At 53.5% G+C, this 26,611-nt stretch overlaps 1 protein-coding gene across 1 annotated transcript; it reads right to left on the bottom strand.

Moving 5' to 3' along the window:
* Positions 1-11,732: 11,732 nt before the first annotated feature.
* CCDC197 (coiled-coil domain containing 197) lies at positions 11,733-26,031 on the bottom strand. The gene is given in 8 exon segments (XM_070514544.1): positions 11,733-11,940; positions 14,824-14,935; positions 16,056-16,191; positions 17,673-17,851; positions 18,113-18,173; positions 19,985-20,066; positions 21,356-21,377; positions 21,380-26,031. Coding segments are annotated over 8 exon segments (1,182 nt in total). The 5' UTR covers positions 21,762-26,031.
* Positions 26,032-26,611: the final 580 nt, after the last annotated feature.

Below are 26,611 nucleotides of genomic sequence, written 5' to 3'. Positions count from 1 at the left end.
TATATTTTTGGGCGAGGAGTGTAGCAACAGGACAACAGACAGTCTGTGCAACATTCAACAAGGATTTCCTGCATGTGCACTGTGTGACGGGCGCTGACTGCACATCTGTGCCCAAGCCTGGCAAAAACTGCTGTCCTCGCTCAGTCCCTGTGCTGGTGGGAAGGAACCCCAGTTTCTCTGTGCTGGATCGATCACCCGGGACCACACAATCCCAACAGGATGTGGGCAGGATGGCAAGGGAACCCTCAAATGGTTGAGATTTAATTTTCCACCAGCCAGGGAGAGGGGACACACAGTGAGAGTTCGTTTTAGTGGGGGAAAGCCAAAAGGAATGTGGTGTTTCTTGGACCCTCAGAGAGGGCCCCGGAGAGCCAGTCGCATGACAGGCCGCTCTGGCTTTTCAAATGTGAGACCAGAAACTCTGGAAGAGAAATCATTTTACGAGGCTCAGTTCTACCACTTTTCAGCAGAAACATGACCCACAGCCCCAGGAGGGTAATAGATGGGCCAATTTTCCAGCCAAGTGCCCATCTGTGGGCTCCCCCGGGCCTGGATTCTGAAAGCTAACATTTCTTCAGCTCAGAGAGCAAGTGCTGTGCTACAGGCAGCCTCCCAGGCTGGGCAGGGAACTGGCTCCGGCTTCCACGGAGGAGAAGGCACTGGGCGTGGTTTACAGAAGGCCGAGGCCAGTGGCGGTTGGGGGGCTGTCTGTTCCAGCCCCGGCCTTACCTCCCTGGGAGGGGCGGAGAGCCCATGGGCTGGAGGAGGCTGGAGGGCGTCCCGGCTAGAAGACCTGGGGCCACATCACATGACCTCTGTGATAGGCAGCCTCTGATGGCCTGATGGCTTCTTGTGTCCTTGTGGAACCCCCTTCCCTTGAGTGTGGGCTGGACCTAGTGGCAAATTTGTGACAAAGTACAAAAGTGACAGGATGTCATTTCTGAGATCACTTTACCCAAAGACCGAGGCTTCTGTCTTGCTTTGCTCTCTGCTCTCTCTCACTCGCCACATTATGAGCTGCCCTGTGGAGAGCTCCGTAGGTCAAGGAGCTGGGGGAGACCCTCAGCCAACAGCCAGTGAGGAACCAAGGCCCTCAGCCTAACAGCCTGGGAGGAACTCCATCTGCTCACGGCCCTGCGAGTGAGCTCGGAAGCTGAGTCTCCTCCCATCAAGCCTTCAGGTGAAGCCACAGCCCTGGCTGACAGCTGGATTGAAGCCTTGTGGAGAGACCCCGAGCCAGACGTGCCAGCGAAGCCAGGCCCAGATTCATGACCCACGGGAATAATAGGGAGATGATAAACGCTCATTGTTTTAAGCTGCTGTGGTTTGGGTGATTTGTCACACAGCATAGGTGACTGGTGGCTCTCCTCTCAGCCTCAGTCTGCTCCTCTGTAAAGTGGGTTAATGATACTCATCTCTGGGTAATTGTCTGGGTGAACCCAGCTCTGAGGGTCACTGCCTCAAGCTCCCACTAGGAGCAGAGTGGCTGTTCCACAGCACTGTTCCTCCCCACTGCTTTAGTCACACAAATTAATGTCTAACTGCAAACTATGGCAAGTGCTGGAAGGAAGAGAACAGGGTGCCGTGGGAGCAGGGAACCGAGGGCCCTGGCCTTGTCTGGGGGGAAGGCTTCCCAGAGGAGGTGAACTTTGAGCTGAGGTCTGAAGGACAAGTTGGAGAGGTTCCATTTGTCCCTCTTGTCCCCACCCTGTTAGTCTCTTTCTCAGCATTTTGATTTCTGGTCTCAGGATTTATCACAGCTCATGACCATTTCTGTGTATCTGCCTTGGGTGAGCTCAGAGAGGGCAGGGTCTGGGTCACCCCAGTACACTGGTACCTGGCACAGTGCCTGGCACACAGTAGGTGCTCAAGGAAAATGCACTGAATGAATGAGTAGGTGTAGGACTGAGGGACAAAGCTTTAGAGGTAGAAAGGATGGCATTGGTGAAGATGCTGGGAGAGGAGCTGGTGAGTTTTGGGAGCTGGGATGGGCGAGCCTGGCTGGAGTGCAGGAAAGAAGGGAGAGGGGTTCAGATCAGGCTGGAGGGGCACCAGGGCCAGGTCAGGCAGGCCTCGAAGGCTAGGGAAGAGGCTTCGCTAAAGGGCAATAGGGAGCCTCGGAAGGGGCAGGAGGGAGGGTGGATGCCATCAGATGTGCTTTTTCTGAGATCACTGTGGCTGCCCCGAGGAGAGCGGGTCTGAGAGGGCAAGTTGGAAGCAGAACACCTGAAGGAGGCTGCTGTGGTCATGCCGGCCAGAGAGGATGGGGCCAGGGACGCAGCTGGGGCGCAGACACGGGTGGCATGGACTGTATCCAAGACAGAAGGTGACGTGCACAGGACCTAGCGGTGGGCTGGATGTGGGGCGGCGGGAGAGGGAGGGTCCAGGAGGACCCCGAGGTTCCTGCCTGTCCAGCCGGATGGATGGCTGAGCCGGCACTGGGCCAGCGCGGCCTCCGGTGGACAGAGCAGAACTCAGGGCCTGAGTGAATCTCCGGATCTCATCTCCGAGGACACGGAAATGGAGAAGCTCAGGACGCTGCTGTGATCCCCGGAAACTCTCTGGGCCCCCAGAGAGCAAAGCTCGGAGAAGCCTGGCCCTGGAGAGGTTGGTGAAAGCTCCTCGAGACTCTAGCCCGTGTGCACAGATAATGGAGGGGCCATGGGGTAGGTGCCGGCTCCTCCGTCTGGGCCTCGGGGGCCCCGAGCTGCCAGGCAGAACTCGAAGGGCAGCATAAACACAGCGGCTTCCCGGATCCTGTTTTCCCCAAAGATTTTTACAGGGAGAAAACATGATTTTTTTGGTACAAGAACAAAGTATTATGAACTAGAATGCTAATTTGCTTATATAAAATTTTCAGATGAAACACAAACGTGCAAAGACATTCAGTTCCCCTCAGGCCTGAGCCCTTTCAGGCCAGGCCCCTGAAAGTCCAAGTTCATTCTCCTCTGCCGTTAGAGGTATTGGAGGAAAGTTCCAGAAGCTCTGATTAGGAAAACTGCCCTCACTTGGAGGTCAGCCAGACTTGGACTTTGCCACCTGTTTGCTGTGTGACCTTGAGAGAGTTACTGCACCTCTCTGAGCTGGGGTATCAGTCTTGGTTGCCCTTGAAAGACCCTGCCTGTCCCAGGAGGACTTCGAGCAGTTGATCCTCACAGACTGGCTTTCCGACTCACAATTCACACCTTTTACCACTTGCTGAAGGAGCACTAAAATTTGTTCACTTTCTAGGTGGGCAGCATCTTGCCTAGCACACTTTCTTACACAACATCACAGGAAATAGAAAAATGAAAATCAATCATGGCAGGAATAAATAACCACGGGTGGTCCCCACTCCCCCCACCATATCCAATGCAGGACTTCACAGGAAAATTCGAATTGTATAAAGGTCTTAGATCAACTTTTTGAACCCATTTAAAATCACGCGCTACACTATCCTGTATGAAAGGAAGAAAAGAAAATTTGAGAGTCCGCGACTCCCATCAGCCCATTTTATAAACATCGTGAGATGTGGTTTTCAGTCAGATCTTCCCAAATCTGTCCTCCAGAGCGGCCGATAATCTATCCAGCCACTTGTGAATAAATAGTAACAGACAGAAATTTTACATACACACGGGCGTGCAGGGCGCCTGGCCTGTTTTTCTATTCCCTTCCCATCCACCCACCAACTTCACATGTTAGAGACCAGCGAGGACTGAGAGGCTCGCCAGGGCCCCAGGGGCCTGTGTGGCTTCACTCACCCCAGACCAGGGCTCTGCTGGCTCCTGAGCGATAGCCACCGTCCCTGGCTGGGGTGGGGCGCCGGCTGTCCTGAGGGAGGGCCCCTCCTCCCTCGCTCCTTGGACCAGCCCAGGGGGACAGGCTACAGCATCCTGAGATTTATGATGTTGTGGAGATGAGGAGAGAGGGCGCTCTTCCCCGAATCATTCCCCTGGAGAACTCATAAACCCTTGTCTGCTTTAGGATGACTCACTCTGGGTCACTGCTGGGGAGACAGCTCATCCTGGGAGGTGGCATGGCCCCAGGCATCCATCGGCACCTGTGCATGGGACATGGATGACCCCGAGGACCAAGTGGTAGCCAAGGTCCCTCCGTCCCCCAAATATCCCTCACTTTGGGCTCCTAGATGTTCCTGAAAATTTTCACTTAGACATCCACTCCTTTGCCTAAGACTTTCGTTCATTCATTCATTCTTCATTTACTCTGAGGATATAAGGATGTGTTCATCCAGTACATAATTACTGAGGACCTATTCTGTGCTGGGCTCCACACTGGGTGCTAGGATAGGTGGTGAAGGCACAGCCTCTCTCCTTGAGAACTTCTCCTTCCGGCGGGGGAGATAAAAATGTAAACAGCTGAGTGGTGCCTATCAGGAGGCAGGAGCTCCCGAGAGCCTTGTAAGTGGGGCTGGAGCCCCGAGGTGGGCTCTACTCTGCCTGGGGCAGGGGCAGCTGGGGAGGTGAGGAGGTGAGGCTGGAAGTGGCTGGGGAAGCAAGCCGCAAGGAAAGGACAGCCAGGGCACAAGGAACCTCCATGGAGGCACATGCGGGCCCAGGCGCAGCTCTCCATGGCGGCTCAGAGGCTGATGGGCTGGAGACATGGCCCCTCCCAGGTCACAGCCCCTCACAGCAGAATCCCTGGACGATGAGAGCCCTTGCTGTCCTCAGAAGTCACACCATCGCCTGAGGGTGATGCCCGGCTTACCTCGGAGCAAATTAGACCAGCGCTTTCCTGTGCCAACTTGCGAGGGGTCTTGTTAAAGTGCAGATTCTGCCTTTCTCACAAGCTCCCAGGTGACGCCCACGATGCAGGTCCCTGGACCACACTCCGAGTAGCAGGGGTCTACTGTGGTGCACTCTCCCTGGATGCCCCCTGGAAACTGATACCCACATTTGAACGCCAGTCATCGGCTCCCGCCTCTAGTTCATGAATCACGCCCGTGCTCCCTTCTGCCCACAGCGCCAGCTCTGAAAGGAGGCAGACGTGGGGCCTGTCCCCCGGGCTGTGCAAGCTTGGGCCTCTTCAACCTCTCTAAGCCTCTCTTTCTCATCTGTAAAATGGGGATACTCCCTCTCGCAGGGTTGGTATGAAGGCTGCGTGAGTGATGACGAGCTGTGCATGCTAGTTCTTGTTCTTACAGTTCTTTTTAATACCAAACTGTTTCTGGTTACAGTGACAGTTGTCCCACTTGGAACCTGACGGACTTGAGTTAATGTCCCAGCTCAACCACTGAGCAGCTGTATGACCTTGGACAAGCCACATAACCACACTCAGCTGCAGCTTCCCCCTCTGTCAAATGGAGCTGGGAAACCGAGGCTTTCCGGCTCATGGGTTGCAGGGATGACGCAGTGAGACGCAGTGGCCTCTAAGCAGCCTTCTGGTGCACATCGGGAGATTCTCACCATGGGGAGAGCCATCAGGGGCCTCTCTTGATTCACTCACATCTAACACTGTACACCTGCTCTGCGCCAGACCCCAGCAAGGCACGGAGTGTTACAGATGAGGGAAACACAGCCCCGGCCCTATCGCCTCTTCCACGGAGCTGGAGAGCAGTTGAGGGCCCAGGGCCCCCTCTCTCTGGACCCTGAGTGCAATGTCTCACATGGTACTGACTCGCACGGGGAACCCAAGCAGCTGGCAGCCAGAGACAGTGAGCTTTGGCACCAAAAGGTCAGCAACAGTGCAGTGTCTTGTGGAAACCTCTAGGAAGAGCAACAGAGACATGCCAGGGCCAGGCGGCTGGGTTTGAAGATGTTCGAGATGTTCCCATGAGTTGCCTGGCATTTACAGCCTCGGAGCACAAGCCTCGAAGTAGCCCTGCCTTTCCTGAGCCAAGAGCGGGGCTGGGCAGGGCAGGCCCCCCAGGGTGAGGGGCTGTGAGTGAAGGCTGGAGTGCCCAGCCCCTTGACGGCTGGGGCCCCGGCAAGGCAGCCTCCTCCAGACGTTTCCTGGCATCCCCGTCTGGCCAGCTTTCTTACTCGGAGAATGGAACTCAGATTGGGATGTTACATTTTAAGGCTGGAGACCAGGGTGGACACATTCAGAGAGTGGAGCCACATTCAATAAAACACAGTTGCCAAAACGGAGAAAAGACAATATGCCGGGGGCCAAGAACCCCATCTTCAGAGCCTTGAAGACAGTCCGGTGGGTGAAGGACTTGACAATTAGCCTTGATCTTGGGGACACCAAAGGTTAGGATTAGTGAGATGCCAAGAAGAGTTGGTTTCCAATTAATTTCCCAATTTTTGAGAAAAGGTTTTTTTTCTGGTTATGAAAGTTGACCATGCTCATTGCAGAAACTTTGGAAAATATACAAAAGTATAAAGAAGAAAATTAAACGTTAGAATCCCAAAATCCAAAGCTAACTACTGTTAACAGGGCAGAACAGAGTTCTTAACCCCTTTTCTACATCCCAGCATTTCTCAGGGACACAGTTCATGCCCGTCAGGTGGCCTGGTCCCCACATGGGGTGCTTCTTGGGTTGGAGAGAGCATGGAATTTGACATGTGTAAGTGTATCAGACAGCTATTGCTATAATGCTGTGTAACAAACAACCTCACACTTCACTGAATGACTTCAGTGGATTCAAACGGAAGGTTGGGTCAATGTCCGCTCCACATGGCTCTCATCCCCCTGGAACCAGGGGGCCCCCAAGACATGTTCTCTTCACCACAAAGCTCAGGGGTGGTGAGCACCCCTGCATGATCATGTTTTAAGCCTTTGCTCGTGTCATAATCCACTAACATCCTATTGGCTAAAGCAAGTCACGTGGTCAACCCAAGGTCAAGGGGTAGATATGAATACTCTGCCCACCATGAGCCTCTGACAAGAGTGTGAGTGTAGACACCACCACAGGGCCCTGGAGACTTGGGATCAGTAATTCAATCTGCCCAACGAGGTGGATCTAATACGTCCCACTCCTCCCCAGGGTCAGGGTCCTCTCAGTCAGGAGCTCCGCTTTAGTCGATTTCCTTCTTTTATAGCAATAATTTCTACTAAATTGGGTTTGTATTCTGTTTTTTTTTAATCCCTGCTTTTTTCACTTTACACCCTATAGATATTTTTCCTTACATTAGATATTTTTGAAACCATGTAATGTAATAGCTGCAGAATTATAAAAGCATAAAGTTTTGGCATCCTTTAGTGACGTCTTCCTCTGAGATATTTGCATTGTTTCCAATTTGGCTACTATAAATAACACTGTGGTGAACATCTTTGTACAGACGCTTGGTTGGCATCTGTAACGGGCATTTCTGGCCTTTGCTTGCCCAGTGCCAGGTCCCACCTCCCTGTGATGACAGTAGCCTCATTTCCCTTTGGGGGAACCACCTGTCCCCTTCTTTAATTCATGTGGCTGAGTCCAGGGGAATGGCCTCTAGCCACGAAAAATATTCCACCTCATGGAAACTCAAACAAAGATTTGACCCAGATCTGGCCAATCAGAGTATGGGATCACAGAGATGAGTTTGGGATGAACACGTGACCTGGGCCTGGCCAATCAGGGATTTGTTTAAAGAGAGGCACGTGACCCAAGGTGATCCAATCAGAGTGAATGCTGGCACTTTCCCAGGACTTACTGGCAAGAGATGTTCTTTCTTTTCCTCCAACTTTAACTTTAGAGGATGCTGGGCCGAGGTTGTTGGCTGCCATCTTTTTTACGCTGAGCCTGAGGATAAAGCCAATGGTAGGAGAGTGGAGCCCAGAGACAGAGGGAGACTGTTGACGTTGAGTAAGGTGTGCCTGAAGCTAGAATCCTTGGTCTTTTAGCCGTATGAGCCAATGCATTCTCTTTTTGGCTTCAGCCAAGTTGAATTGGGCATCCTGTCACTTTAAGCCAAATAGCTCTGATTTTATTAACTTAACTTTATTGGCCTAGAATTACTGAGCCGAAGGACATAAACGTTTTTTAAGTCTCTTGAGACCTCTTATCAAATTGCTTTCCAGAGAGTTCATGCAGACAGTATGGCAGTGTTGGAGAGCCTGGCTTACAACCATTAGTGTATTAGCTTAAGTGTTTTTTTTTTTTTTGAGGAAGATTAGCCCTGAGCTAACTACTGCCAATCCTCCTCTTTTTGCTGAGGAAGATTGGCCCTGAGCTCACATCCATGCCCATCCTCCTCTACTTTATATGTGGGACGCCTACCACAGCATGGCTTTTGCCAGGTGGTGCCATGTCCACACTGGTGATCCGAACCAGCGAACCCCGGGCCGCCGAAAAGCGGAACGTGGGAACTTAACCGCTGCGCCACCAGGCTGGCCCAGCTTAAAATTTTTTGATGGTCAGAAATTATATGGTTTATTTTTATTTTAGTGAGTTGAAATATTTCTCATGTTTATAGGCCATTTTTATTTATTTTGTGATTTTCTGAATATGAACAATTCGTATCAATTATTTTTTACTTTGTAAGCATTCCTTAAATGTCAAAAACATTGATCTGTTTTCAAATTTCTCAACATTTTCCTCCAGTTTATTGTACTCAAATATTTTGACGTGTCCTAAGCTAGATGTATTTTTAACTTTTATGTGATCAAATTATTTTCAGTGTCACTTCCGTTGCTTTCATTCTTCCGAAGTCCTTCTGAATTGACGAGCAGGGAAAGGTGGACCAGAGTTTTTTCTTTTTGTCATTTGGATACCCGTTTTTCTCAGCCTGTGATTGGAGAGCCATCTGCATCAGAACTGCCCGGGAGCTCGTTAAAAACCCAGATTTGGGGACCCCCCCCACCCCAAATCGGAACCTCTGAGAACAAGCCCTAGCTAGCTCCCTGTTTAGCAAGTGTCGCAGGTGGTCTTCATGAACAATAAAGCTGGAAAATCACCACTCAAAGGAATTAGAATATACTGCGGCGTATGGTGTGAAAAAAGGACATCATTTGATTTTCCCACCAAATAGCCAATTTTCTCAGCATCAGCCGTTCGCTAGTAACCCAGTTCTTCTAGGATGATCTATACGAAGAATTTTCTCACACTTGAAGTTGCTTAGGGCTGGAATTCGTTGGAAGGTAATGAGCTCTCGGTTTCAGAAAATGTCCTGGCCCTGGGCTGCCGGGTGTCTTGGGGTCTCAGGGTCTGGGCGGGTGGTCAGATGAAATGACATTCCATAGGGTACTTGAACCACTGCTTTTTTCTCCAAATGCACTCAAAGACGTTTCTCCAGCTCATATGGAACCCAGGAGGAAAGTGCTTTAAAAGTGCAGGCTCAGGGCTAAGAGAGCTTTCTGTTTGGCAAAAAAAAACCCAAAAAAAACCCAGGAGGGATAAACCCCAATGTTGTAGTGATGCCAGCAGCCTGGCAGCACTCATTTACACAGTGCCTCTCAGTCAATTTCATGACCCAAGCCCTGCCCGGGGCAGGCTGGGAGCTCCTAAAAGACTCGGATGCCAGCTGTAAACTTAGACTGATGGCCAGGCCACTGCTACACCAGGCATCTGCTCTATCATCCTCCTCCCAAAGGAGTGTGACGAAACTTCTGAACTAGACCTGCAGATGCACAACAGGTGCACAGCAGGCAGATGGCAGGACACAGAGGACAGCAGCTCTCCACTGAGCCCCAGCAGGCAAAGCCACAAAGCCAGAGAATTGTGCCCTGGGTCCATAGGAGGGTGTTACATCCAGTCCCTCCCAGGAGATTAGACGGGGTTGCGGTGGCCCTCCTAGGATGCCAGGTCCCCATCATGCCTGCTCCATCATGCAGACAGGAAACTGGACTCCAGGCAGGGGGAGCTGGTGCTCCAGGTGGAGCAGAGCCAGCTTAGGCACTGAGGATCTGACATTACTCGAAAGCAGAGGTTCTCGAACTGTGGTCCATGGACCAGTAGCATCAGCGTCTCCTGGGAACTTGTTAGAGATGCAGATTCTAAGGTCTCTCCACCCCAGACCTGATGGATCCACTGCTCTGGGGTTGGGCCCACACTCTGTGCTGTAACAAACCTTTTGAAGAGTGTTCAGATCTAAGGACCATCGGCCTAACGGCTGCCCGCATTACGGGGAGAATGACAGGATGCTTTAGATCTCTCTGCAAAGCGGATGTTGCGGGGAGAGAAAGAGAACTGAGATGTGTGAATGTGAGAGGCTGTCTGCCATGGAAGGCCTGTGTCCCCCCAAAATTCCTGTGTTGAAACCTATCCCCTGATGTGCTGGTGTTAGGAGGTGGGCCTCTGGGAGGTGATTAGGTCAGGAGGGTGGATCCTGACGAATGGGATTAGTGTCCTTATGAAAGAGACCAGGGAGAGCTCCCGCCCCTTCTACCCTGTGAAGATAGCCATCTATGAACCAGGAAGTGAGCCCACACCAGACGCAGAATGTGCCGGTGCCAGGATCTTGGACTTCCAGCCTCCAGACCTGGGAGAAATAAACGTGTGCTGTTTAAGCCCCCCGGTCTATCGTAGTTTTGTCACAGCAGCCTGAATGGTCTAAGACACCCCTGTGTGTGGCCTCTGGCTGGCCTTTGGGACCCCCGCCCATGGCTCCCCAGCCCCACTTCTCAGACTGCCCACCAGGTTCTTCATGCTCCAGCCAAACTGGAAGTCCCCACCCTTGTATTTCCTTCCCTTTCTTCGGCCTCCTCCAACCTCTCCCTTCTGAAATCTGACTCGAGCCTTCTCCAAGATGCCCTCTTTGCTCCAAAGGCCCGTGAGATCAGAAACTCGAAACAGCGCTCCCTCCACAGCTCTCCTTTGCTCACACTGCTCTTAAGACCTGGCCACACTCAGCCTTCTTCATTATATTTAGCTTCCCTAATTAATTCAGTGGCCAAGTCCCGCTCAGCACCCCACCCTCCCTCCCTCTGAGCCTCTCGCCGCCATCTCCCAACAGCATCTAGAATACAGCAGACCCGTGGTGTTCGTTGACTGAATAGCAGCATCGTTTTGAAAGTTAACTTGCTGGCTCACCACTATTCGCAGCTCCTCAGTTGCTCTTGACTTTCAACTTTTCCCTAAATCAATTAACGTCAGTAACCCCCAGAGGGGAATTCTTTTCAGGGGTTGCTAGGATGATTTTACCCGAGTGGCACAATAAAACCAAGCCAGTGCCTTCCACGCAGACTGAGGTTTTCCAACCTGAACCTAAGAATGTCCAACTGAGACGGGACTCCCTTAGACACCCTCTCACCCAACTTTACAGGGGGGAAACCAGCCCAGAGAGGGGCTTTGCCTTGCCGAGTTCTCCCTGACAGTAGCATTCATTCCCGGTAACTCCGGGGACGCTTGGGGTGGGCAGAAGGCACTGAGCTGGCATTGAGCTTCTGGGCACCGTGAGGAGATGAGATGCCCCCTCCAAATCCAGTGCCCCCCGGTCTGCTGTGACCCCAGTCTGCTGTGGGCCAGGCTAGCTCTCACGCATGCTGTGGCTCTGGGTAGCTCTTTGTCTGTGACTCGGACATTCCCAGCAGCCAGGCATCTATCCAGTGCTCCCCGGTCTCAGATGAACCCATCAGCGACAGCAGAAATGCAGCCCCAGCTCCTGGGCACAAGTCTCCAACCTGGACTTCCCACCCGGCTGCTGCCTCCACCTCGCGAACCTCTGTCTCTCTCACCCACGGTCCAAGGCAGCGCCCCCGTGATGCCTGCCAATCCCCTGACATGTTCCGACATGGGGAACAGCAGCTCCCCACCCCAGCTGGCCCTCTCACTCCCCCGGGCCTGCTCCCACCCACTTAGGGGTGGTGGTAAGAAAACGAGGCCAAGCAGGTAAGGAGGTGGTCGTGTTGCCGGCGTGGCCGCAGTGGGGTCAGCACAGGCTGGAGCACTCTGAGGTCTGGGTGCTGGGAAAGGGGGTCCTGGGGATCGAATCTGGGCTCCTTGGACATTTCCTGAAGGGTCTGGAGTATCTTCTGAGTCCCTGGTCTTCACGGCTGTCCCCTGACCAGCACACTCTGGGTTCCACGAGCAGTGAGACAGATCTCACAGTCTCCATTTTGTCCAACATAAAGTCCTGGGAGAAAAAGAAAGCTCTCTCACCCGACAGGGCTTTGGGCCCTGGACACCACTTCCCAGGGACCGAAGCACAATCAAAGGTGACTTACATCTCCTCTTACAAGAGCCCTGTGAAGGACATGGTATCAATGCCAATGATCAAACCGATCAAACTGAGGCTCAGAGAGGTTAAGTGACTTGCCTGAAGCTACACAGCCCAGCAGTGGCAGAGCTGGATGACTCAGAGTTCAGGTCCTTGTGTGACTTCTTGAATGTGGGTGCCTGCCTCCTCTCACTGCTTCCTCCAGGAAGCCCACCCTGACTGCCCCAAGCCTCCCTCTCTGAGAGGCATTCATTTCTTAAGGACCAGGTGACCTCCTCCCACCTCCGACTCTTTACCTAGCACAAGGCTGAGCACACACAGGTGACTCAGTGAGTCTTGAGTGAGTGATTGTTGTGGGAGACCCTTGGGACGCCCTGACGTCACTGTGTAATTTTTTCCTTTCTCTTGGGAAGAAGATGAAATTAATACACTGTAACTATTTAGACAAATGTGCCCTTATTCAAAGTTACATCATTCATATCACAACGCAAAGGATATGCCCCGGGGAATGTCAATTATGTGGCCTTTCACATGGCCGGTGACCCCGGAGCTGTGCCACGGAGCAGCCCTGATACAGCCTGTGAAATTCATGTGAGAATTCACTCAACTAAGACCCAGGCTTGCTCACTGTTGACTGTTGCTACTGGACAACACTGGAGAAGGGATTCGCCCCACCTCTAGTACTCCAGAGGGACCCCGAATCCTGTGTTTGACCATCTCCCCTGGACCTGCCTCAAGTGAGGAAGCAAATTACAACCTAGGAGGAAACCAGTATTGAGGATGGCAGACAGGAGAGGGTGGAAAGGGCAGGTCCTTGATGGTGCCACTGAGCCTCGGGTCACACCATGCCTGAAACCCACCCAGCCACCGAACTTCCATGAATGATACAAGACATGCCCGTTAGGAGAGTCAGACAACTTCAGAATAGAAGACAAGGTCAGAGCCCTCACGGTCCCCAATTTCAGAATTTGCTACAAAGCTGCAGTAATCAAGGCAGCGTGGTCCAGGCATAAGGACAGACATATAGATCGATGGAATAGAACCGAGAGTCCAGAAAGAAACCTTCGCATTTACAGTCAATTGATAGTTGACAAGGGTGAGGAGACAATTCAATGGGGAAAGAACGTTTTTTCAACAAATATTGGGACAACTGAAGATCCTTATGCAAAAGAGTGAAATTGGACCCCTGTCTCATACTATATACAAAAATTCGGCAAAAATGAATCAAAAACTATAAACTTCTTACAAGAAAGTCTGGTGCAAATCTTCACGACCTTGGATTAGGCAATGGTATCTTAGATATGACCCCTAAAGCACAAGTAACCAAAGAAAAAACAGCTAAATTGGATTTCACCAAAATTAAAACTTTTGTATGTCAAAGGACACCATTGAAAAAGTGAAGACAACCCACAGAATGGGAGAAAATATTTTCAAATCACATATTTGATAGGAGACTTGAATTCAGAATATATAAAGAAAGCTTACAACTCAAAAATAAAAAGACAAGCAATGCAATTAAAATATGGGCAAAGGAACTGAATAGACATTTCTCCAAAGAGGAAGCACATGAAAAGGCGCTCAGCATCACTAATCATCAGGGAAATGCAAATCAAAACCACAGCGAGACAACACTTCACACCCATGGGATGGCTAACTTACAAAAGACAGACAATATCAAGTGTTGACAAAGATAGGGAGAAGTTGGAACCCTCATATGTTGATCACGGGATTGAAAAATTATGCAGCCACTTTGGAAAACAGTTTGGCATTTGCTCAAAATGTCAAACATTGAGTTATCACATGACTCAGAAATTCCACTCCTAAGTACATGCCCAAGATGACTGAAAAGATATGTCCACACAAAAACATCTGCATAAATTGAAGCAGCATTCATAATAGCCAAAAAATGGAAACAACCCAAATGTCCATCCACCGGTGAATGGATGAACAAAATGTGGTCTATCCATACAAAGGAATATTATTCAGTCATAAAAAGGATGAAGTATTGATTCCTGCTACCATATGGATGAACCTGGGAGACAGGCTAAGTGAAAGAAGCCAGATACAAATTGTATTTTTGGGGGTGATGAAAATGTGCAGGAATTAAATACTAATGATGGTTGTGCAATTCTGACTGTAATGCAAACACTGCAGTGTCTGCTTTAAAAGGGTGAATGTTATGGTATGTGAATTATAGCCCAATAAAGCTATTATTGAAAATAAAAAAGACATGATCTGCTGTCAGTGGAAGCCTGTCTGATCCCGTGTTCTCTGTTGGTCCTGGTGCAGGCGGTGAGAAGGGGAAGCTCAGTGGACCCGACGGAGAGTCTGAAGTATAAACTGAGGACCCTGTGTAGAGGCTCCATCTGTCACTGAAATGTCCCCTCCCAGCGTGCACGTGTGTGTAAATGTGTGACCACACCTGTGTGCGTCCTGGTGTGTTTGCAAGTGTGTCGTGTATGTTTTGTGTGTATTGCTAAGTGTGCAGAGAGCACGTGTAAATGTCTGTATGAGTGTGTACACTGTGTGTGTGAGTGTGTGTGTGATGTGCCAGGGTGGGGCTACACATGAAGAGCAGGCAGGGCAAGAATGCCTTTACAACCCCCTCGGACCCTGCCCCTAATGGGTGCTCGTTATGTTTGCTGAGAGACTAATAAAGACCCTGAGACCGACTGTACCAGGAGCCCATGCAGCCATGGAGGGAGAGGCTAAGAGGGCCGCTAACCACGAAGGCACCATAAGCTGAGACCCAGGGCGGGCTTGGGTTGGAGGCCAGGCTGGGCAGCGGGGCGTCTTCATCTGAATCAGGTCGAGCTTGGAGAAGAAGCCCATGCTCTCGGGAACGCCATGGGCGGAGCAGCAGCACTGCTGGGCCATGCTGTCGATGGCTACTTGCACGTAGCTGAGCTGCTGGTCTGCAAGAGGAGGCAGGGGAGGAGGTGGGGGAGGAGGAGGGGGGCGAGGCAGAGGAGGATGGGAAGGCTCAGGCCCTCTCCCAGCATCCACTGACCCCGTCTCCAGCTCACTCAGGCCAGAGAAGCATCCTGGAGCCAGGAGCCACCTTCTCATCCTGCCCTGTGCTCTGCTCCCAAAGGGGCTTGGGGGAGTCCCTCCCCACCTCAGGGCCTGAGCGTCCTCTGGGCAAAGAGGGACACTGGACAGACTAACTTCCCAGAGGGTCCCCCTGGCTGGAGACATCTGTGGTCCACACTGAGGTGGGGCTGGGAAGGGGCAGGGAGGAACTCCTCACTTCCGGCAGAGTCGGAGTCCTGGATTTCGGGCCCCCGGGGCCACGTTCACCTTCAGCAACCTTACTTCCCACCTTAAAGAGAAAGGCCCAGAAGGGCTCTGTAGATGCTGCCAGTCCAGCTCCTCCTCTAAGTCCCTCGGCTGGAGGTCAGCAGCCTACTGACCCCACAACCCTCATGTCTTCCAATCGGGGATCCCACAGGGCCTGAGAAGGTCCTACATTTGCTGGCCGCACCCTGTCCAGGTGGAGCGTGCCCAGCACAGCCCTGGGCCCCGGGCCTTGCTCCCGGTGTCCTCTCAGCAGCCCCTGAGGCCGGAAGGGCACAGACTCTGGGTACGGTGAGGATCCAGGGGTCCGAAGGGTAAGTAGTCCACATTCTCAAGGCTAGTAAGGAACAGCTCAAGCGATTAAGCCCAGAAACCCTGGTCCTGGGTCACGGACTTCAGCCATGACTTGTCTTTCTGAGCATCACTCTTCTCATCTGTGAAATAGACAGGGATAAAAAGTAAACCAATATTCAAGAGTGCCCATGCTGGGCCATGGGACTAGGCCCGGGGCTCCCAGCTCAGATTCTTGGTAGAGCTCGGTCCTCAACTATCTGTGGCCTCAGTTTCCCCATCTGTAAAGGAACATCTGCCCCATCGTAGAGAAACTCCTTGACAGCCAGCCATCCCCAAGGAGAGGTACGTGGGTAAGCGGGGTGTGTGTTTGTGTGTGTGTGGGCGTGTTGGTGGCTGATGATTATCGAGGAGACAGTAGCCCCCAGCCCCTGCCCCCACCCATACCCCCTAGCCAGCTGACTGGACTCACATTATAGCTGCCCATGTCTTCCTGGCAGGTGACACCATGTTCCAACTGCCACTGCTGCTCCTGCTTGTGGTGACACCTCTTCGGCAGCTGACACAGCCGGGTCTGGAGGCTCTGTGGTGACAGGGGCTAGGTCACCTTGGTGAGCAAGCCCTCCCAGCACCTGCTCTGGGTCTGGTCCTGAGGAGCTCACTGCTCAGGGTGGTCTGAGCGGTAATGGGGGTGAGAGGAGGGGAAAGTTCTAGGTGGTCAGGGCCATTCAAAGCACCAGGAGATGCAGGAAAGGGTGTGTCCAGGCTGCCGGGGTTTGAATCCTGACTCAGCTCCCCGAGCCCCGTCTTCCTCGCCATAACCAGAGCCACAAGTCTGTGCCCTTCCGGCCTCGGGTGCTGCTGGGAGGATGCCAGGGAGCGAGGCTACAAAAGGCCTTCTATGGCCCAGGCGGGTGGGGCACAGGGCTGCACTGGACACGCTCTCCGCCAGGATCTGGGGCTGTGTTTGGAGACACAGCACATACGCAAGTGTCCTTGCTTCTCTGAGCCTTAGTTTCCTCACCAGAAGATGAGAAGAATGTCAGGACTGAACTAAGGTGCAAAATTTAAGGGGGTGTCAAAAACTCAGTAATTAAGAAAATATTTTAATGCAATGTGTTTTAAAAATCAAAGTTAATACAAAAAAATCCATGATGAACAAAGTATTAAAATTTTAAATAAAGATGGGATCCAACCTTGTGCTTACATGCTCCCGTCACTCACCTCCCTGGTTTCAGTCCCCGGAATAAAAACACCTACATTGAAGTGCTGGGGTGAGATTTACATGAGATGAAGCATGTGAAACACTGCTCGCGGTTCCCCAACCATAAAGGGTCCCTGTTCCCCAAGGGAAAAAAAGGTACAAAATGTGTAGGTTTTCAGTGCTGCCACTGGGGGGCAGAGACTGGCCGCAAACGCCACACAAAGGTCCGTTGCAAGAATCAGCCCACCGGTCAGCCTTCTTCTCCGTCCCCTTCCCCTCTGTGTCCCCAGGCCCCGGCTGCAACCTGCAAATTCATCATGCCATGCCTGTGCGGGGCAGTTTCTTCTGCACGGGATGCCCACTCCTGCTGGCGAAAGTTCTATTTATTATGAGACTAACCATAAAGGAAAGAGAGAGATGACTCCTTGGGGACACGTACTTCGAGACCGTCTGTATTCGGTGTCTCACAACAACCTACCAGCAAGGTTGCGTTGCACCCATTTGACAGATGAAGAAACTGAGGCTCAGAGAGGGTACAAACTCACCCAGGGTCATGCAGCTACGCAGATGCTGAGCTGGAATTTGAACCCAGTCTGTCTGAATCCAGAGCTCACGGCTCTCCTACCACGCACGAACACCTTTAAAGCATAAGCTGCACCTCCCTCAGGAGAAACCCTGAGTCAGCCGGCAGAAGGGACAGAAAGGGATACAGCATGAGGCTCTGGAGTGACAGCCCACCCAGATTCTCTCAGGAGCCCATCACTGCTCCAGCCCTCCCTGGGGGTGATGAGGTGAGGGGGCCCCTATGCCCCCGATTCTCTGGGCCGAGGGGAAGGAGTCAGGCTTCAGGCAGCTGTTACTGGAATAAGAGCCCTGTGGCCCTCCTCTAGAGACTCCAGGCTCTGGTGGACAGCCTGGTTCATCCTGGAGAAGGCCTCCAGATGCTCCTGGATGTCCCGGCTGAGTGTGAAGAGCAGCCTGCAGTGCTCCACCAGGGCCTCCACCAGGGCCTCCTCCGGCTCCTCCTCTTCATTGTAGCCTACAGAGACAGAGCCATGGCAGAGGGTGGGCACAGACAGACCGGCCCTGCCCTGCCCCCTGCAGTGGGTGATGCTAATGAGGTGGGTGGGACTTGTACCCTTCCCCAGAATTCTGGCAGGAGCCCCAAAGCTGAGAGGAGCCAGACCATCCGTGCAGGGCTTGCTCCCAGACAGCAGTACTGGTCCCGCAGGGTCCGGCCCCAGGACCCACCTCCAGCCTCCTCAGGAGAAGCCTCAACATGTCACAGGCTGCCTATTGCCTGAGGACACGGACTCTGGATTGAGACGGTCCAGTGAGGTGAAACGGCTGATAGGCAGAGCCTGCAAGAAGGCGACAGCAATTTCTGCTGTCCTGAGGGACAGGGTCCCAGACCTGCAGGTTGCTCAGTCTGGATGGGTGAACAGGGTTGAGTCCCTGACCTAGGAAGGCCCCCAGCCAGGAAGCTGCCACAAGCAGCACTGGGCACTGGGTCTGCTTTGAGCCCCATGCTGGGCCTGGAGCCCTGCACCCCTCCTTGGCTCGGTGCTCAAGGTTCCTTGGTGCTGCTCGACCTTCCAGCCACATCTCCCAGCAGCCCCCTGCCAGGTTCTGGTGCTCGAGTGCACCGTCCCCAACCCCACCACGCAGGGCCTATGCTCCAGCCTGTTCCCTCTGCCTGCAATGCCATTCCCCTCTGCTGAACTCATTTGAGCCCCATGAGAGACCACCTCTTCCGTGAAGCCTTCCCTGACCTCCAGGGCAGAGTTTTTGGGGCTCCCACAGCTCCAAAGCACTTAGAGCAGAGGCAATGCAGTCAGACCAGAGTCTGAGACCCAGCCCCACTACTTCCTGGCTGGGCGACCTTGGGCAACTTTCTTAACCTCTCTGAGCCTGGGTAAAATATTTCTTAGAAGTTCATACGGAGGGGTAAAAGGGATTTACTAAAGAGCTTAGCACAGAGTAAATACTCAGTAAATGGTAATAGTTATTTTTTTATTGATGATGTTGAGATAATAATAGTGACGATGATAATAAAAATGCATATGTCTGTCTCCCCTCCCTTTCCTAAGGGGTTTCCTTCCAGTACTTGTAACAGTGAACTCTGGTACAAATCATGATAAAACAAAACATGAAGACCCATTTCAGATATCGGTGTAATTTCAGGTAATAATAGCAAAACACCAAGACGTGGAAACAACCTAAGCGTCCATGATGGATGAATGGATAAAGAAGTTGGGGTGTATATACGTACAATGGAATATTATTCTGTTATAAAAAAGGAAGGAAGCCCTGCCATTTGAGACAACATGGGTGACCTTGAGGGCATTATGCTAAGTGAAATGTCAGATGGAGAAAGACAAACACTGTGTGACTCACTTTTACGCGGAATCTAAAAAACAAACAATCAAACTCACAGAAAAAGGGATCAGATTTGTGGTTTCCAGATGTGAGCGGCTGGGAGAGGGGGAACTCGAGGAAGGCGGCCAAAAGGTACAAATTTCCGGTTATAAGATAAAGTATTGGGGATGTAACGTGCAACACTAGGATTACAGCTAACACTGCCGTGTGGTATATTCGAAAGTTGTTAAGAGAGTAGATCCTAAGAGTTCTCATCACAAGGAAAAAAACTTCTTTCTTTTTTTCTGTATCTATATGTGATGACGGATGTTAACTAAACATTATATCATTTCACAATATATGAAAGTCAAGTCATCGTGCTGTACACCTTAAACTTACACAGTGCTGTATGTCAATCATATCTCAATAAAACTGGAAAAAATAGCAAAACAAAAACCAACGCCAAAGACAAAATAATCATGGTATCAGCTGACATTTACCAGGTGCCAGCTGGACACCAGGCCCTGCGCTCCCTGCTCACAAAGGATGAGTTCATTTGAGCCATGCAACTGGTGTGGTTCCCATTGTGCTGATGAGGACACAAAGACCTTGAGAACGTGTCACAGGCCCCACGGTGAGCGCTGGCTCCCCAGGCAGGCTGGCTGGCACCTGTGCCCCTCTCAACCTCGGTGGTGGCCTGCGTGCATCCCCATTCTGCATTCAAGCTGGAGGCTCAGAGAGGTCGCAGGCCATGCCCTGGGCCCATGGCTGGGAGGTGGCTACAGAGAGCTTTCTGAGGAAGCTACTTACATACCCTTGGGGATTTTCTCAAGGACCATAAACGGTAGTCTTCAAAAAGCTTGTGCTTCTCCACCTCTCTCTGCAGCTTCCTCTGCCTGTAGAGACATTCCAGGGGTGGCAAGAGCTGGCCATGAGCACTGGTCTGGAGGTTCCCAGGTCTGGACCCCTTGTGAGGCCACTCTCTGTGGATCTTGGGCTCAGACCTGCGCCAGGCCGGCCACTCCCCCCATCAGTGGGCCACTGACTTCAGTCTCTCCGCCCCCATTCTACTGCTGAGCAAACTGAGCCAAAAACAGGTTAAAGAGATGCCAGTGGTCAGGCTGCGAGGAAGGGACATGGGGCAGAGTGGAGCATGGTCTTTCTGGCACGGGGGCTGCGGAGCCTCTCCTGGAGGCTGAGCAGGTAGGGGGTGGCGTGAGCCCTTGCTAGCTGGGGACCTGGCCAGGTGCTTCACCTCTCTGTGCCTGGGCAGCCCATCTGTAATAGGGGTAATGAGAGACCCTCCCTTACAGGCTGGCTGGACCACACCTGGGGCGCCCAGCACATACTGAGCACTCAGTCTGAGGTCAGGGCCCCAGCAGTCCCCAGAGGGGATGCGGCCGCGTAATGCTGCCCAGCCGTGCGTGACCCATGCGGGAACCCCTCAGCAGGCCGAGTGTCCAGGAGGGCACCTGCTCCGGGCCCAGTCAAGGCCTGTGGTCAGACGCAGGGGGCAGAGTGGGTCTGCCCTGGCCAGCTGCTGGGTATCTCCAAGTGACCACTGAGTGACCTAGGGCAAGCCACTCTGCCTCTCGGGCCCCATTTTCTCATCCATACTGTCCTGAAAAATACAAGAAAAATTGTCTTTCTCCACAAATACCACGCAGGGCCCTTTGAACCGTGGCTGTGCTAAACCTTATTGGGGTTGGAAACCCTTACAGAATCTAACAGGAATTGGAACTTTTCTCCATAAACGTGCTCACAGACACATCCTTTTGCATCTAATTCAGGCTTCTGTGGGCAGCTGGAAATTGAAGGGCTGCTGGAGGGCGAGGACCCAGGGTCTCCACTCAGAGCCAGGGTGGCCACCTCGCAGGCTGATTTTAGAGGGGCCGAGCTGACAGGTGCAGAGGGACGGCCACCTACAGTCCCGCCTTCGTAATGGGAGACTAAGCCTGCAGAGGGCCAGGACGGGCCCAAGGGCTGAGGTCAAAGGGTAGGGGCCCAGCCCCCAGCCCCCTCACCACAGCTGCCCCTCCCAACTACTTCCAGGCATCACTCTACTTCTGGTCCACTCCCTGGTCTGGCCTCCTCTGGCATTTTTGCTGAGTCCCAGCCACTTAGCCCACTGCGCGTGGCCCTGGGCTGGGGCAGAGGGCACGGTGGGGCCTGGGACATCTGGTACTTGGCCTGGAGCTGACAGAGTCCTGTAACAGCACCTGGAGGTCCCCGTCCTTGTCTCCAGTATTGCTCAAGCCAGCCCCCTGGTCTGTGTCCATGACACCAGCCACGTAGGCTAGGCAGGAAGATGGGTGGTAACCGCCACAATCAGGGCTGCAGCTGTCTCTTCTGATGCCCCCGACAGTCCTCAGAAGCCGGATTACATTCCCACTTTGTGGAAAAGGAAACAGAGGCTCAGAGGGGGCCTCTGACCAGCTCAAGGACATAAAGTAGGACTGGATGTGGACTTGGGGCTCATTAAATCCAAAGTCTTGGGCCTTTGAGCTGTGCCCCCAGCTCTGGAGGGAACAAATGTGATGTTTTGTAGCTGCACTATAGCCCTCGCCACCCCATAGCTGGGAGGGCCCCATCACTGCCAAGTCCCAAGGGCATCAAGACACCTGGGACTTCCAACAGGTGCTGGCTTCCAACAGCACTCAGAAAGGAGTCCTAGGGTCAGAGCTGGGGGCTGGTTCAGAAAGCAGCCGGCATGGGGAGGGGGCACCTTTGTCATCTCTCTCTACCACCCAACCCTCCACCCTTTTATGCATTTAACGACATCACGTGCTCTGAGTGTATACAGAGCTTATGGAGCTAGAGTGGAGACTGAGACAGACACTTCGAATAAGCTTGTGGTCAAGCTGGGAAGGTGCCCTAGTTAACAGGCAGTTTTAACACAGCCTTGCAAAGAGTTCCCAGGCCACTCGCCTAAGTCTGGTTCCCAGTTATGGCCAAGAGAAGAAAGTCTCCCTAAGCACACCATTCATTGGCCATCTTCTGGACCAGCCCCAGCAAGTGGGAGGAGCAGGGCGAGAAGGTGAGGGGTTACATGGTCAGCCTTTGCAGACCCGAGCATCGGACATGGGTCCATGAGCCTGGGGAGGAGGTAGAGGCCCAGCTGACTCACTCACAGCTCCAGGAGTACAAAACCACAGCCAGGCTGTGACATCACAATGCTGGCTTCTGTCCTCATGATGTTTCCATTGCAGGAGCCACCTGTGGGTGGAGGGCCAGATTATCCGTGGTCCTGTGGCCCTCCTCACCCCCGCCTCCTTTGTTCAGTTCCCAAGGAGATGGGGGTAGAGGTGTTGGTGACCCCAGGGGAGACTTGGGCTATTTGTGTCCTTTCTTTCAAGGCTGGTCATCTGTAGTCGAAGTGGAGGTCGTTCTTGATGCCCCCACTTTGTGGGCTGCCCAAATCCCACTGGCCTGTCCTGGGACTCCCCCTTTTACCTCCTTCCAACTGATTTTGGGGGGCTGCAGCTCGGGCACTTTCCCAGCTGGGGCACTCAGCAACCTTCCCATGGCTCGGGACCACAGCTGGCCCAGGGCAGGGGAGGCGCCAAGCTGAAGGACCCCCCAGGACCTAAATCTGGGACCTGCTCCTGCCTTATGGCTTGGCCCTGTTACCTGCTCTTGGAGCTGGGGGCCTGTGCCCACCGCTGACACTCTTGCCCTATGCACTGCCCGACTAGCTGGCCAGGCCTTCCCCAGTGAAGGCCCCCATTCAGTCAGAGCCAGGGCCTCCTCAGAGGGCAGCCTGGGCATCACAGCCTTGGGATAGGGTTCACTCAGAAGCGTGCTGGGGGTAAGGAGGGGCCGAAGTAGGGACAAAGGTAGAGGGAGGAGCCTGGGGCAGGGGCTGCAATAGGGACCAAGGCCAGGGATGAGGGAGGGGCTGGGCCAGGGCCTCTCCAGGGGCAGAAGCAAAGCTTGGGTCCGTGGCTGGGGCAGGGGCTATGAAGGAGGCTGGGACAGGGTCCAGATCAAAGGCTGGGGCAGGGGCAGGGGCTGGATCAAAGGCTCAGGCAAGGGCAGGCGAGGGGGTGGGCTCACTGTGACTCTGGGACAACTCCCCCATCTCCCACTCCTCAGCAACCCCCTCACCACCCCTCATCAGTGGGCAATGGATTCAGTCTGTGCCGGCCCGGGAGTGCGTGAGCAGGTCCCAAGGGAGCTGTCTCTGCTTGACCCTCCATGGTTCCAGAGTAGCAGCTGAGACATGAAAGTGAGTAGTGGGCCTGGCCCTGACCTTGGGTCCAGGTGAGGGAGGGAGGACACGTGTGCAGGGAGGGCTGGTGCAGGGGGAGAGAAGCCCAGGGTCTAGGGTTACCCAGAGGGTCAGAGCCAGCCTGGGGTGGGGGTGGGCAGGAGCATTGCAGGAAGTCCCCCTAGTTAACAATGTCTGAGGTGATTCTTGAGGATAAGAGTGAGAGAGAAGGAAGGTGGGAAAAGCACTCCTGGCAGAAGGAACAGTGGGGACAAAAGCTCAGAGACACAAAAGAGCCTGCACGGGCTGTGAGAACTGTAGGCAGATCCTTGGAAGCAGAAGGTGAAGGTGGGAGAGGGAGCGGTTCGGGTGCGGCTGGAGCAGCTGTCAGCAGGAGCCGGAGTGCATGGGCCGGGCTCTCTGGTTGCCCGCAACAGAAACTGACCAGGCCACTCTGGGCAAAGAGGGCATCGCGGAAGGCTACGAGGGAGGGACAGAATCAGAAGAAAAACTGAAGACCCATGCTCAGAGAGGACAGGGGCCCCGGGCAGCCCAGGAGATCCAGGAAGCAGGGACTCAGGGGGATACCCCCAAAACAAACCCTGCCCAACCCCTTCTCATCCGCCTCTCCATCCTCAAGAAGCAAGGTCCTTAGAGAGCATGTCCAATTGGCTGAGCCTGGGTCATGTCCCCGCCCCTTGGCTTGACTGACAGTCACATCATAGGAACTGCCGTGGGGCCTGGTGGTGTCCCAGAGCAAATCCGGGGCCTTGGCTGGAGAAGGGGAAATGGATGCTGAGCAGGGGCTCACCTTACGGTGGCTCAGGTAAGGCAGGCCAGAGTCTGGGCTTTATTCTGAGGGCAAGCAGCGGCTGAAGAGTTTCGGCTGAAGGAGTGGCATGGTCACACTGGCGTTTTGGAGGGCGCGCTGGGGCTCACAGTGGAGGTGCTGCAGGGAGGCCAGCAGCTGTAGTGTCTGACATTTGTCAGCACAGTTCTAGGCACTTTCCACGCAGGGATTAATTTAATATGACACACCCACCTGGTCAAAGCTGTTATTTCACAGAGGGGGAAACTGAGGCCCGGAGAGGTTTAGTAACTTGCCCAGGATCTCACTGTTAAGTGGCCAAGTGGTTAAGTTTGCGTGTGCAGCTTCAGTGGCCCAGGGTTTCGCCAGTTCCGATCCTGGGAGCAGATCTAGCACCGTGCATCAGGACATGCTGAGGCCGCGTCCCACACAGCAGAGCTAGAAGGACCCACAACTAGAATATACAACTATGTACTGGGGGGGGCTAAAAAAAATATCTCTCTGTTGGGATATTACTGAGCTGAGAGATTAATCCAGGAAGTCGGGACTCCAGAAACGTCCAGGAGGTTGAGTTGCCAGAACTTGGAAGCAGGGTCGACGGGGGTCTTGCAATACGTAACACAGAACAGGGCGGCTGCTCTTGGCGACACTCGGTTAGCACCTCCGGGCACCTCTGGGACTTCATTCGTGAAGGACAGACGGCTCACCCTCCCCTGGCTGAAAGCAGATGCTGCAGCAGCCTCACCAGACCCTCTTCTCTTCCCAGGGTCAAAAACCTCAGAACCTAGTTGTCACCCGGGAAGTCCCTAAAACATTTCCCACATCTAATTTTTGTTTTTAAGTTGTGCTTGCTTGTAGGAACCAAGGTAGAACAATGCCAGGTGGCCAACGGCAGAACCGGTCCCAACCAGAAAGGTCCAAGATGGCGATGGGGTGCCCTGCGCAAAACGAAACGTGTGCCAAAGGTGCCATGTGCAGGAAAGGAAGGTCAGCGCATGCCCCAAGTGCTCCTGCCCCAGCGACGACGTGGAGACCCCTCCCCCTGCACATCCCGTAAGAGCCTGGCTCACCTGCCCTTCTGGGAGAAGGTGCTTTAGAGCTGACCCCGGCCTCCTCCATCCACTGATGGGTGAATAACGCTTCTGCTCTGCTATTCTGAACCCAGTCTCGTTCTATCCACGCGGGCGCCTCCGGGCAAGAGGACTCACTTGCGGGTCACCAGTCCTTTGGGGCTCTGTAACTAATCTCCCAGTAGCTTAGGACCCCAAACCACTCGGCCCAATGTAGCCACAGGCAGGGGGGCTCTGGGTTGGTGGGATGATTTGCTTCCCAGTCAGGATTTTATTTTTGGCCTGAAGTGTCCTGTGAAGTGCCCAGAGAGCCCTGGGACAGAGCTGGGGGAGACCCCGGCTGCTCTGGAGATAGTTCCCCCGTCAGGCCCTGAAGAGCCACCGCCCTAGTTACCATAGTTACCAGGGACCGCCAGACACCACCAGACACCCCGGACTTCCCACTGCCTGGCTCTTGGCCTGAGGTCTCTTGTTTAATTCTCAAAACAACCCTCCAATCTGGTGGAGGCATCGCCCCACTTTGCAGATGAGAAACCTGAGGGTCTAGGAGGTAGAGTGACTTGCCTGGGCACACGGCTAATGATCGGCAGCAGGGCTGGTGACGTAATTCGTGGGCTCATAAAATATGGGCTCTCCAGAGCACGGACCCCACGCAACGGCATAGGCCTGAGCTGGGCCGTGAACGCCCATCCAGGGACTCCGCACCATGTCATTTAACCACCCGGCCACCTTCCAAACCCATCAACCTGCCTCAGAGCCCTCTTCACGCTCTGGTTCTTCTCCTCCCCCTCCCCCACCCCACCCTCCCCCAGCAAGCTGCAGGCCCCCCTTCCCTGATTAGGGGAAGAATCGTGGGCTTCCAGTGGGGCTGAAAGGGACCTCAGAAGAGAGAAGACCAGGGCCGAGAGAGGCGGGGACTGCCTAGGTCACACGGCTGGTGAGGGGCCCGGGTCTCAAACCTTCCCGCCGGCGGCCTCTCTCCCTTGGGCTTTGGGAGCCAGAACTCCAAGGCAAGGCTGTTACCGACAGCTGGGAACCTTGGGAGCTGGGAGCCTGCTTCAAGGGCAGAGCCACAATTAAATGGCAATAGAGTGTCCCTTTTTAAAAGCCTTAACAAGGGCTCATGGGGCTGGAATTTGACCCCGGGCTAAAGTCCATGCACAGCAGAAAGGAGAGCCAGATAAGGCCTCCTGCCCAGAATTCCAACCCTGCCTGCCCTGCAGCCCCAAATGCCCCCACCAGGGACAAGGCCAGCCTTCCCCAGCCATAGGTGATGCTCAGGATGCAGGGTGAAGCTGGGGAGCCAGGCTGAGCTACCAGCTGTGTGCCCTTAGGAAAAGTACATAACCTCTC

This window comes from Equus asinus, chromosome 7 (assembly GCF_041296235.1).
Source record: "Equus asinus isolate D_3611 breed Donkey chromosome 7, EquAss-T2T_v2, whole genome shotgun sequence".
NCBI classification, from domain to species: domain Eukaryota; kingdom Metazoa; phylum Chordata; class Mammalia; order Perissodactyla; family Equidae; genus Equus; species Equus asinus.
This window is presented reverse-complemented; position numbering and strand designations above follow the sequence as displayed.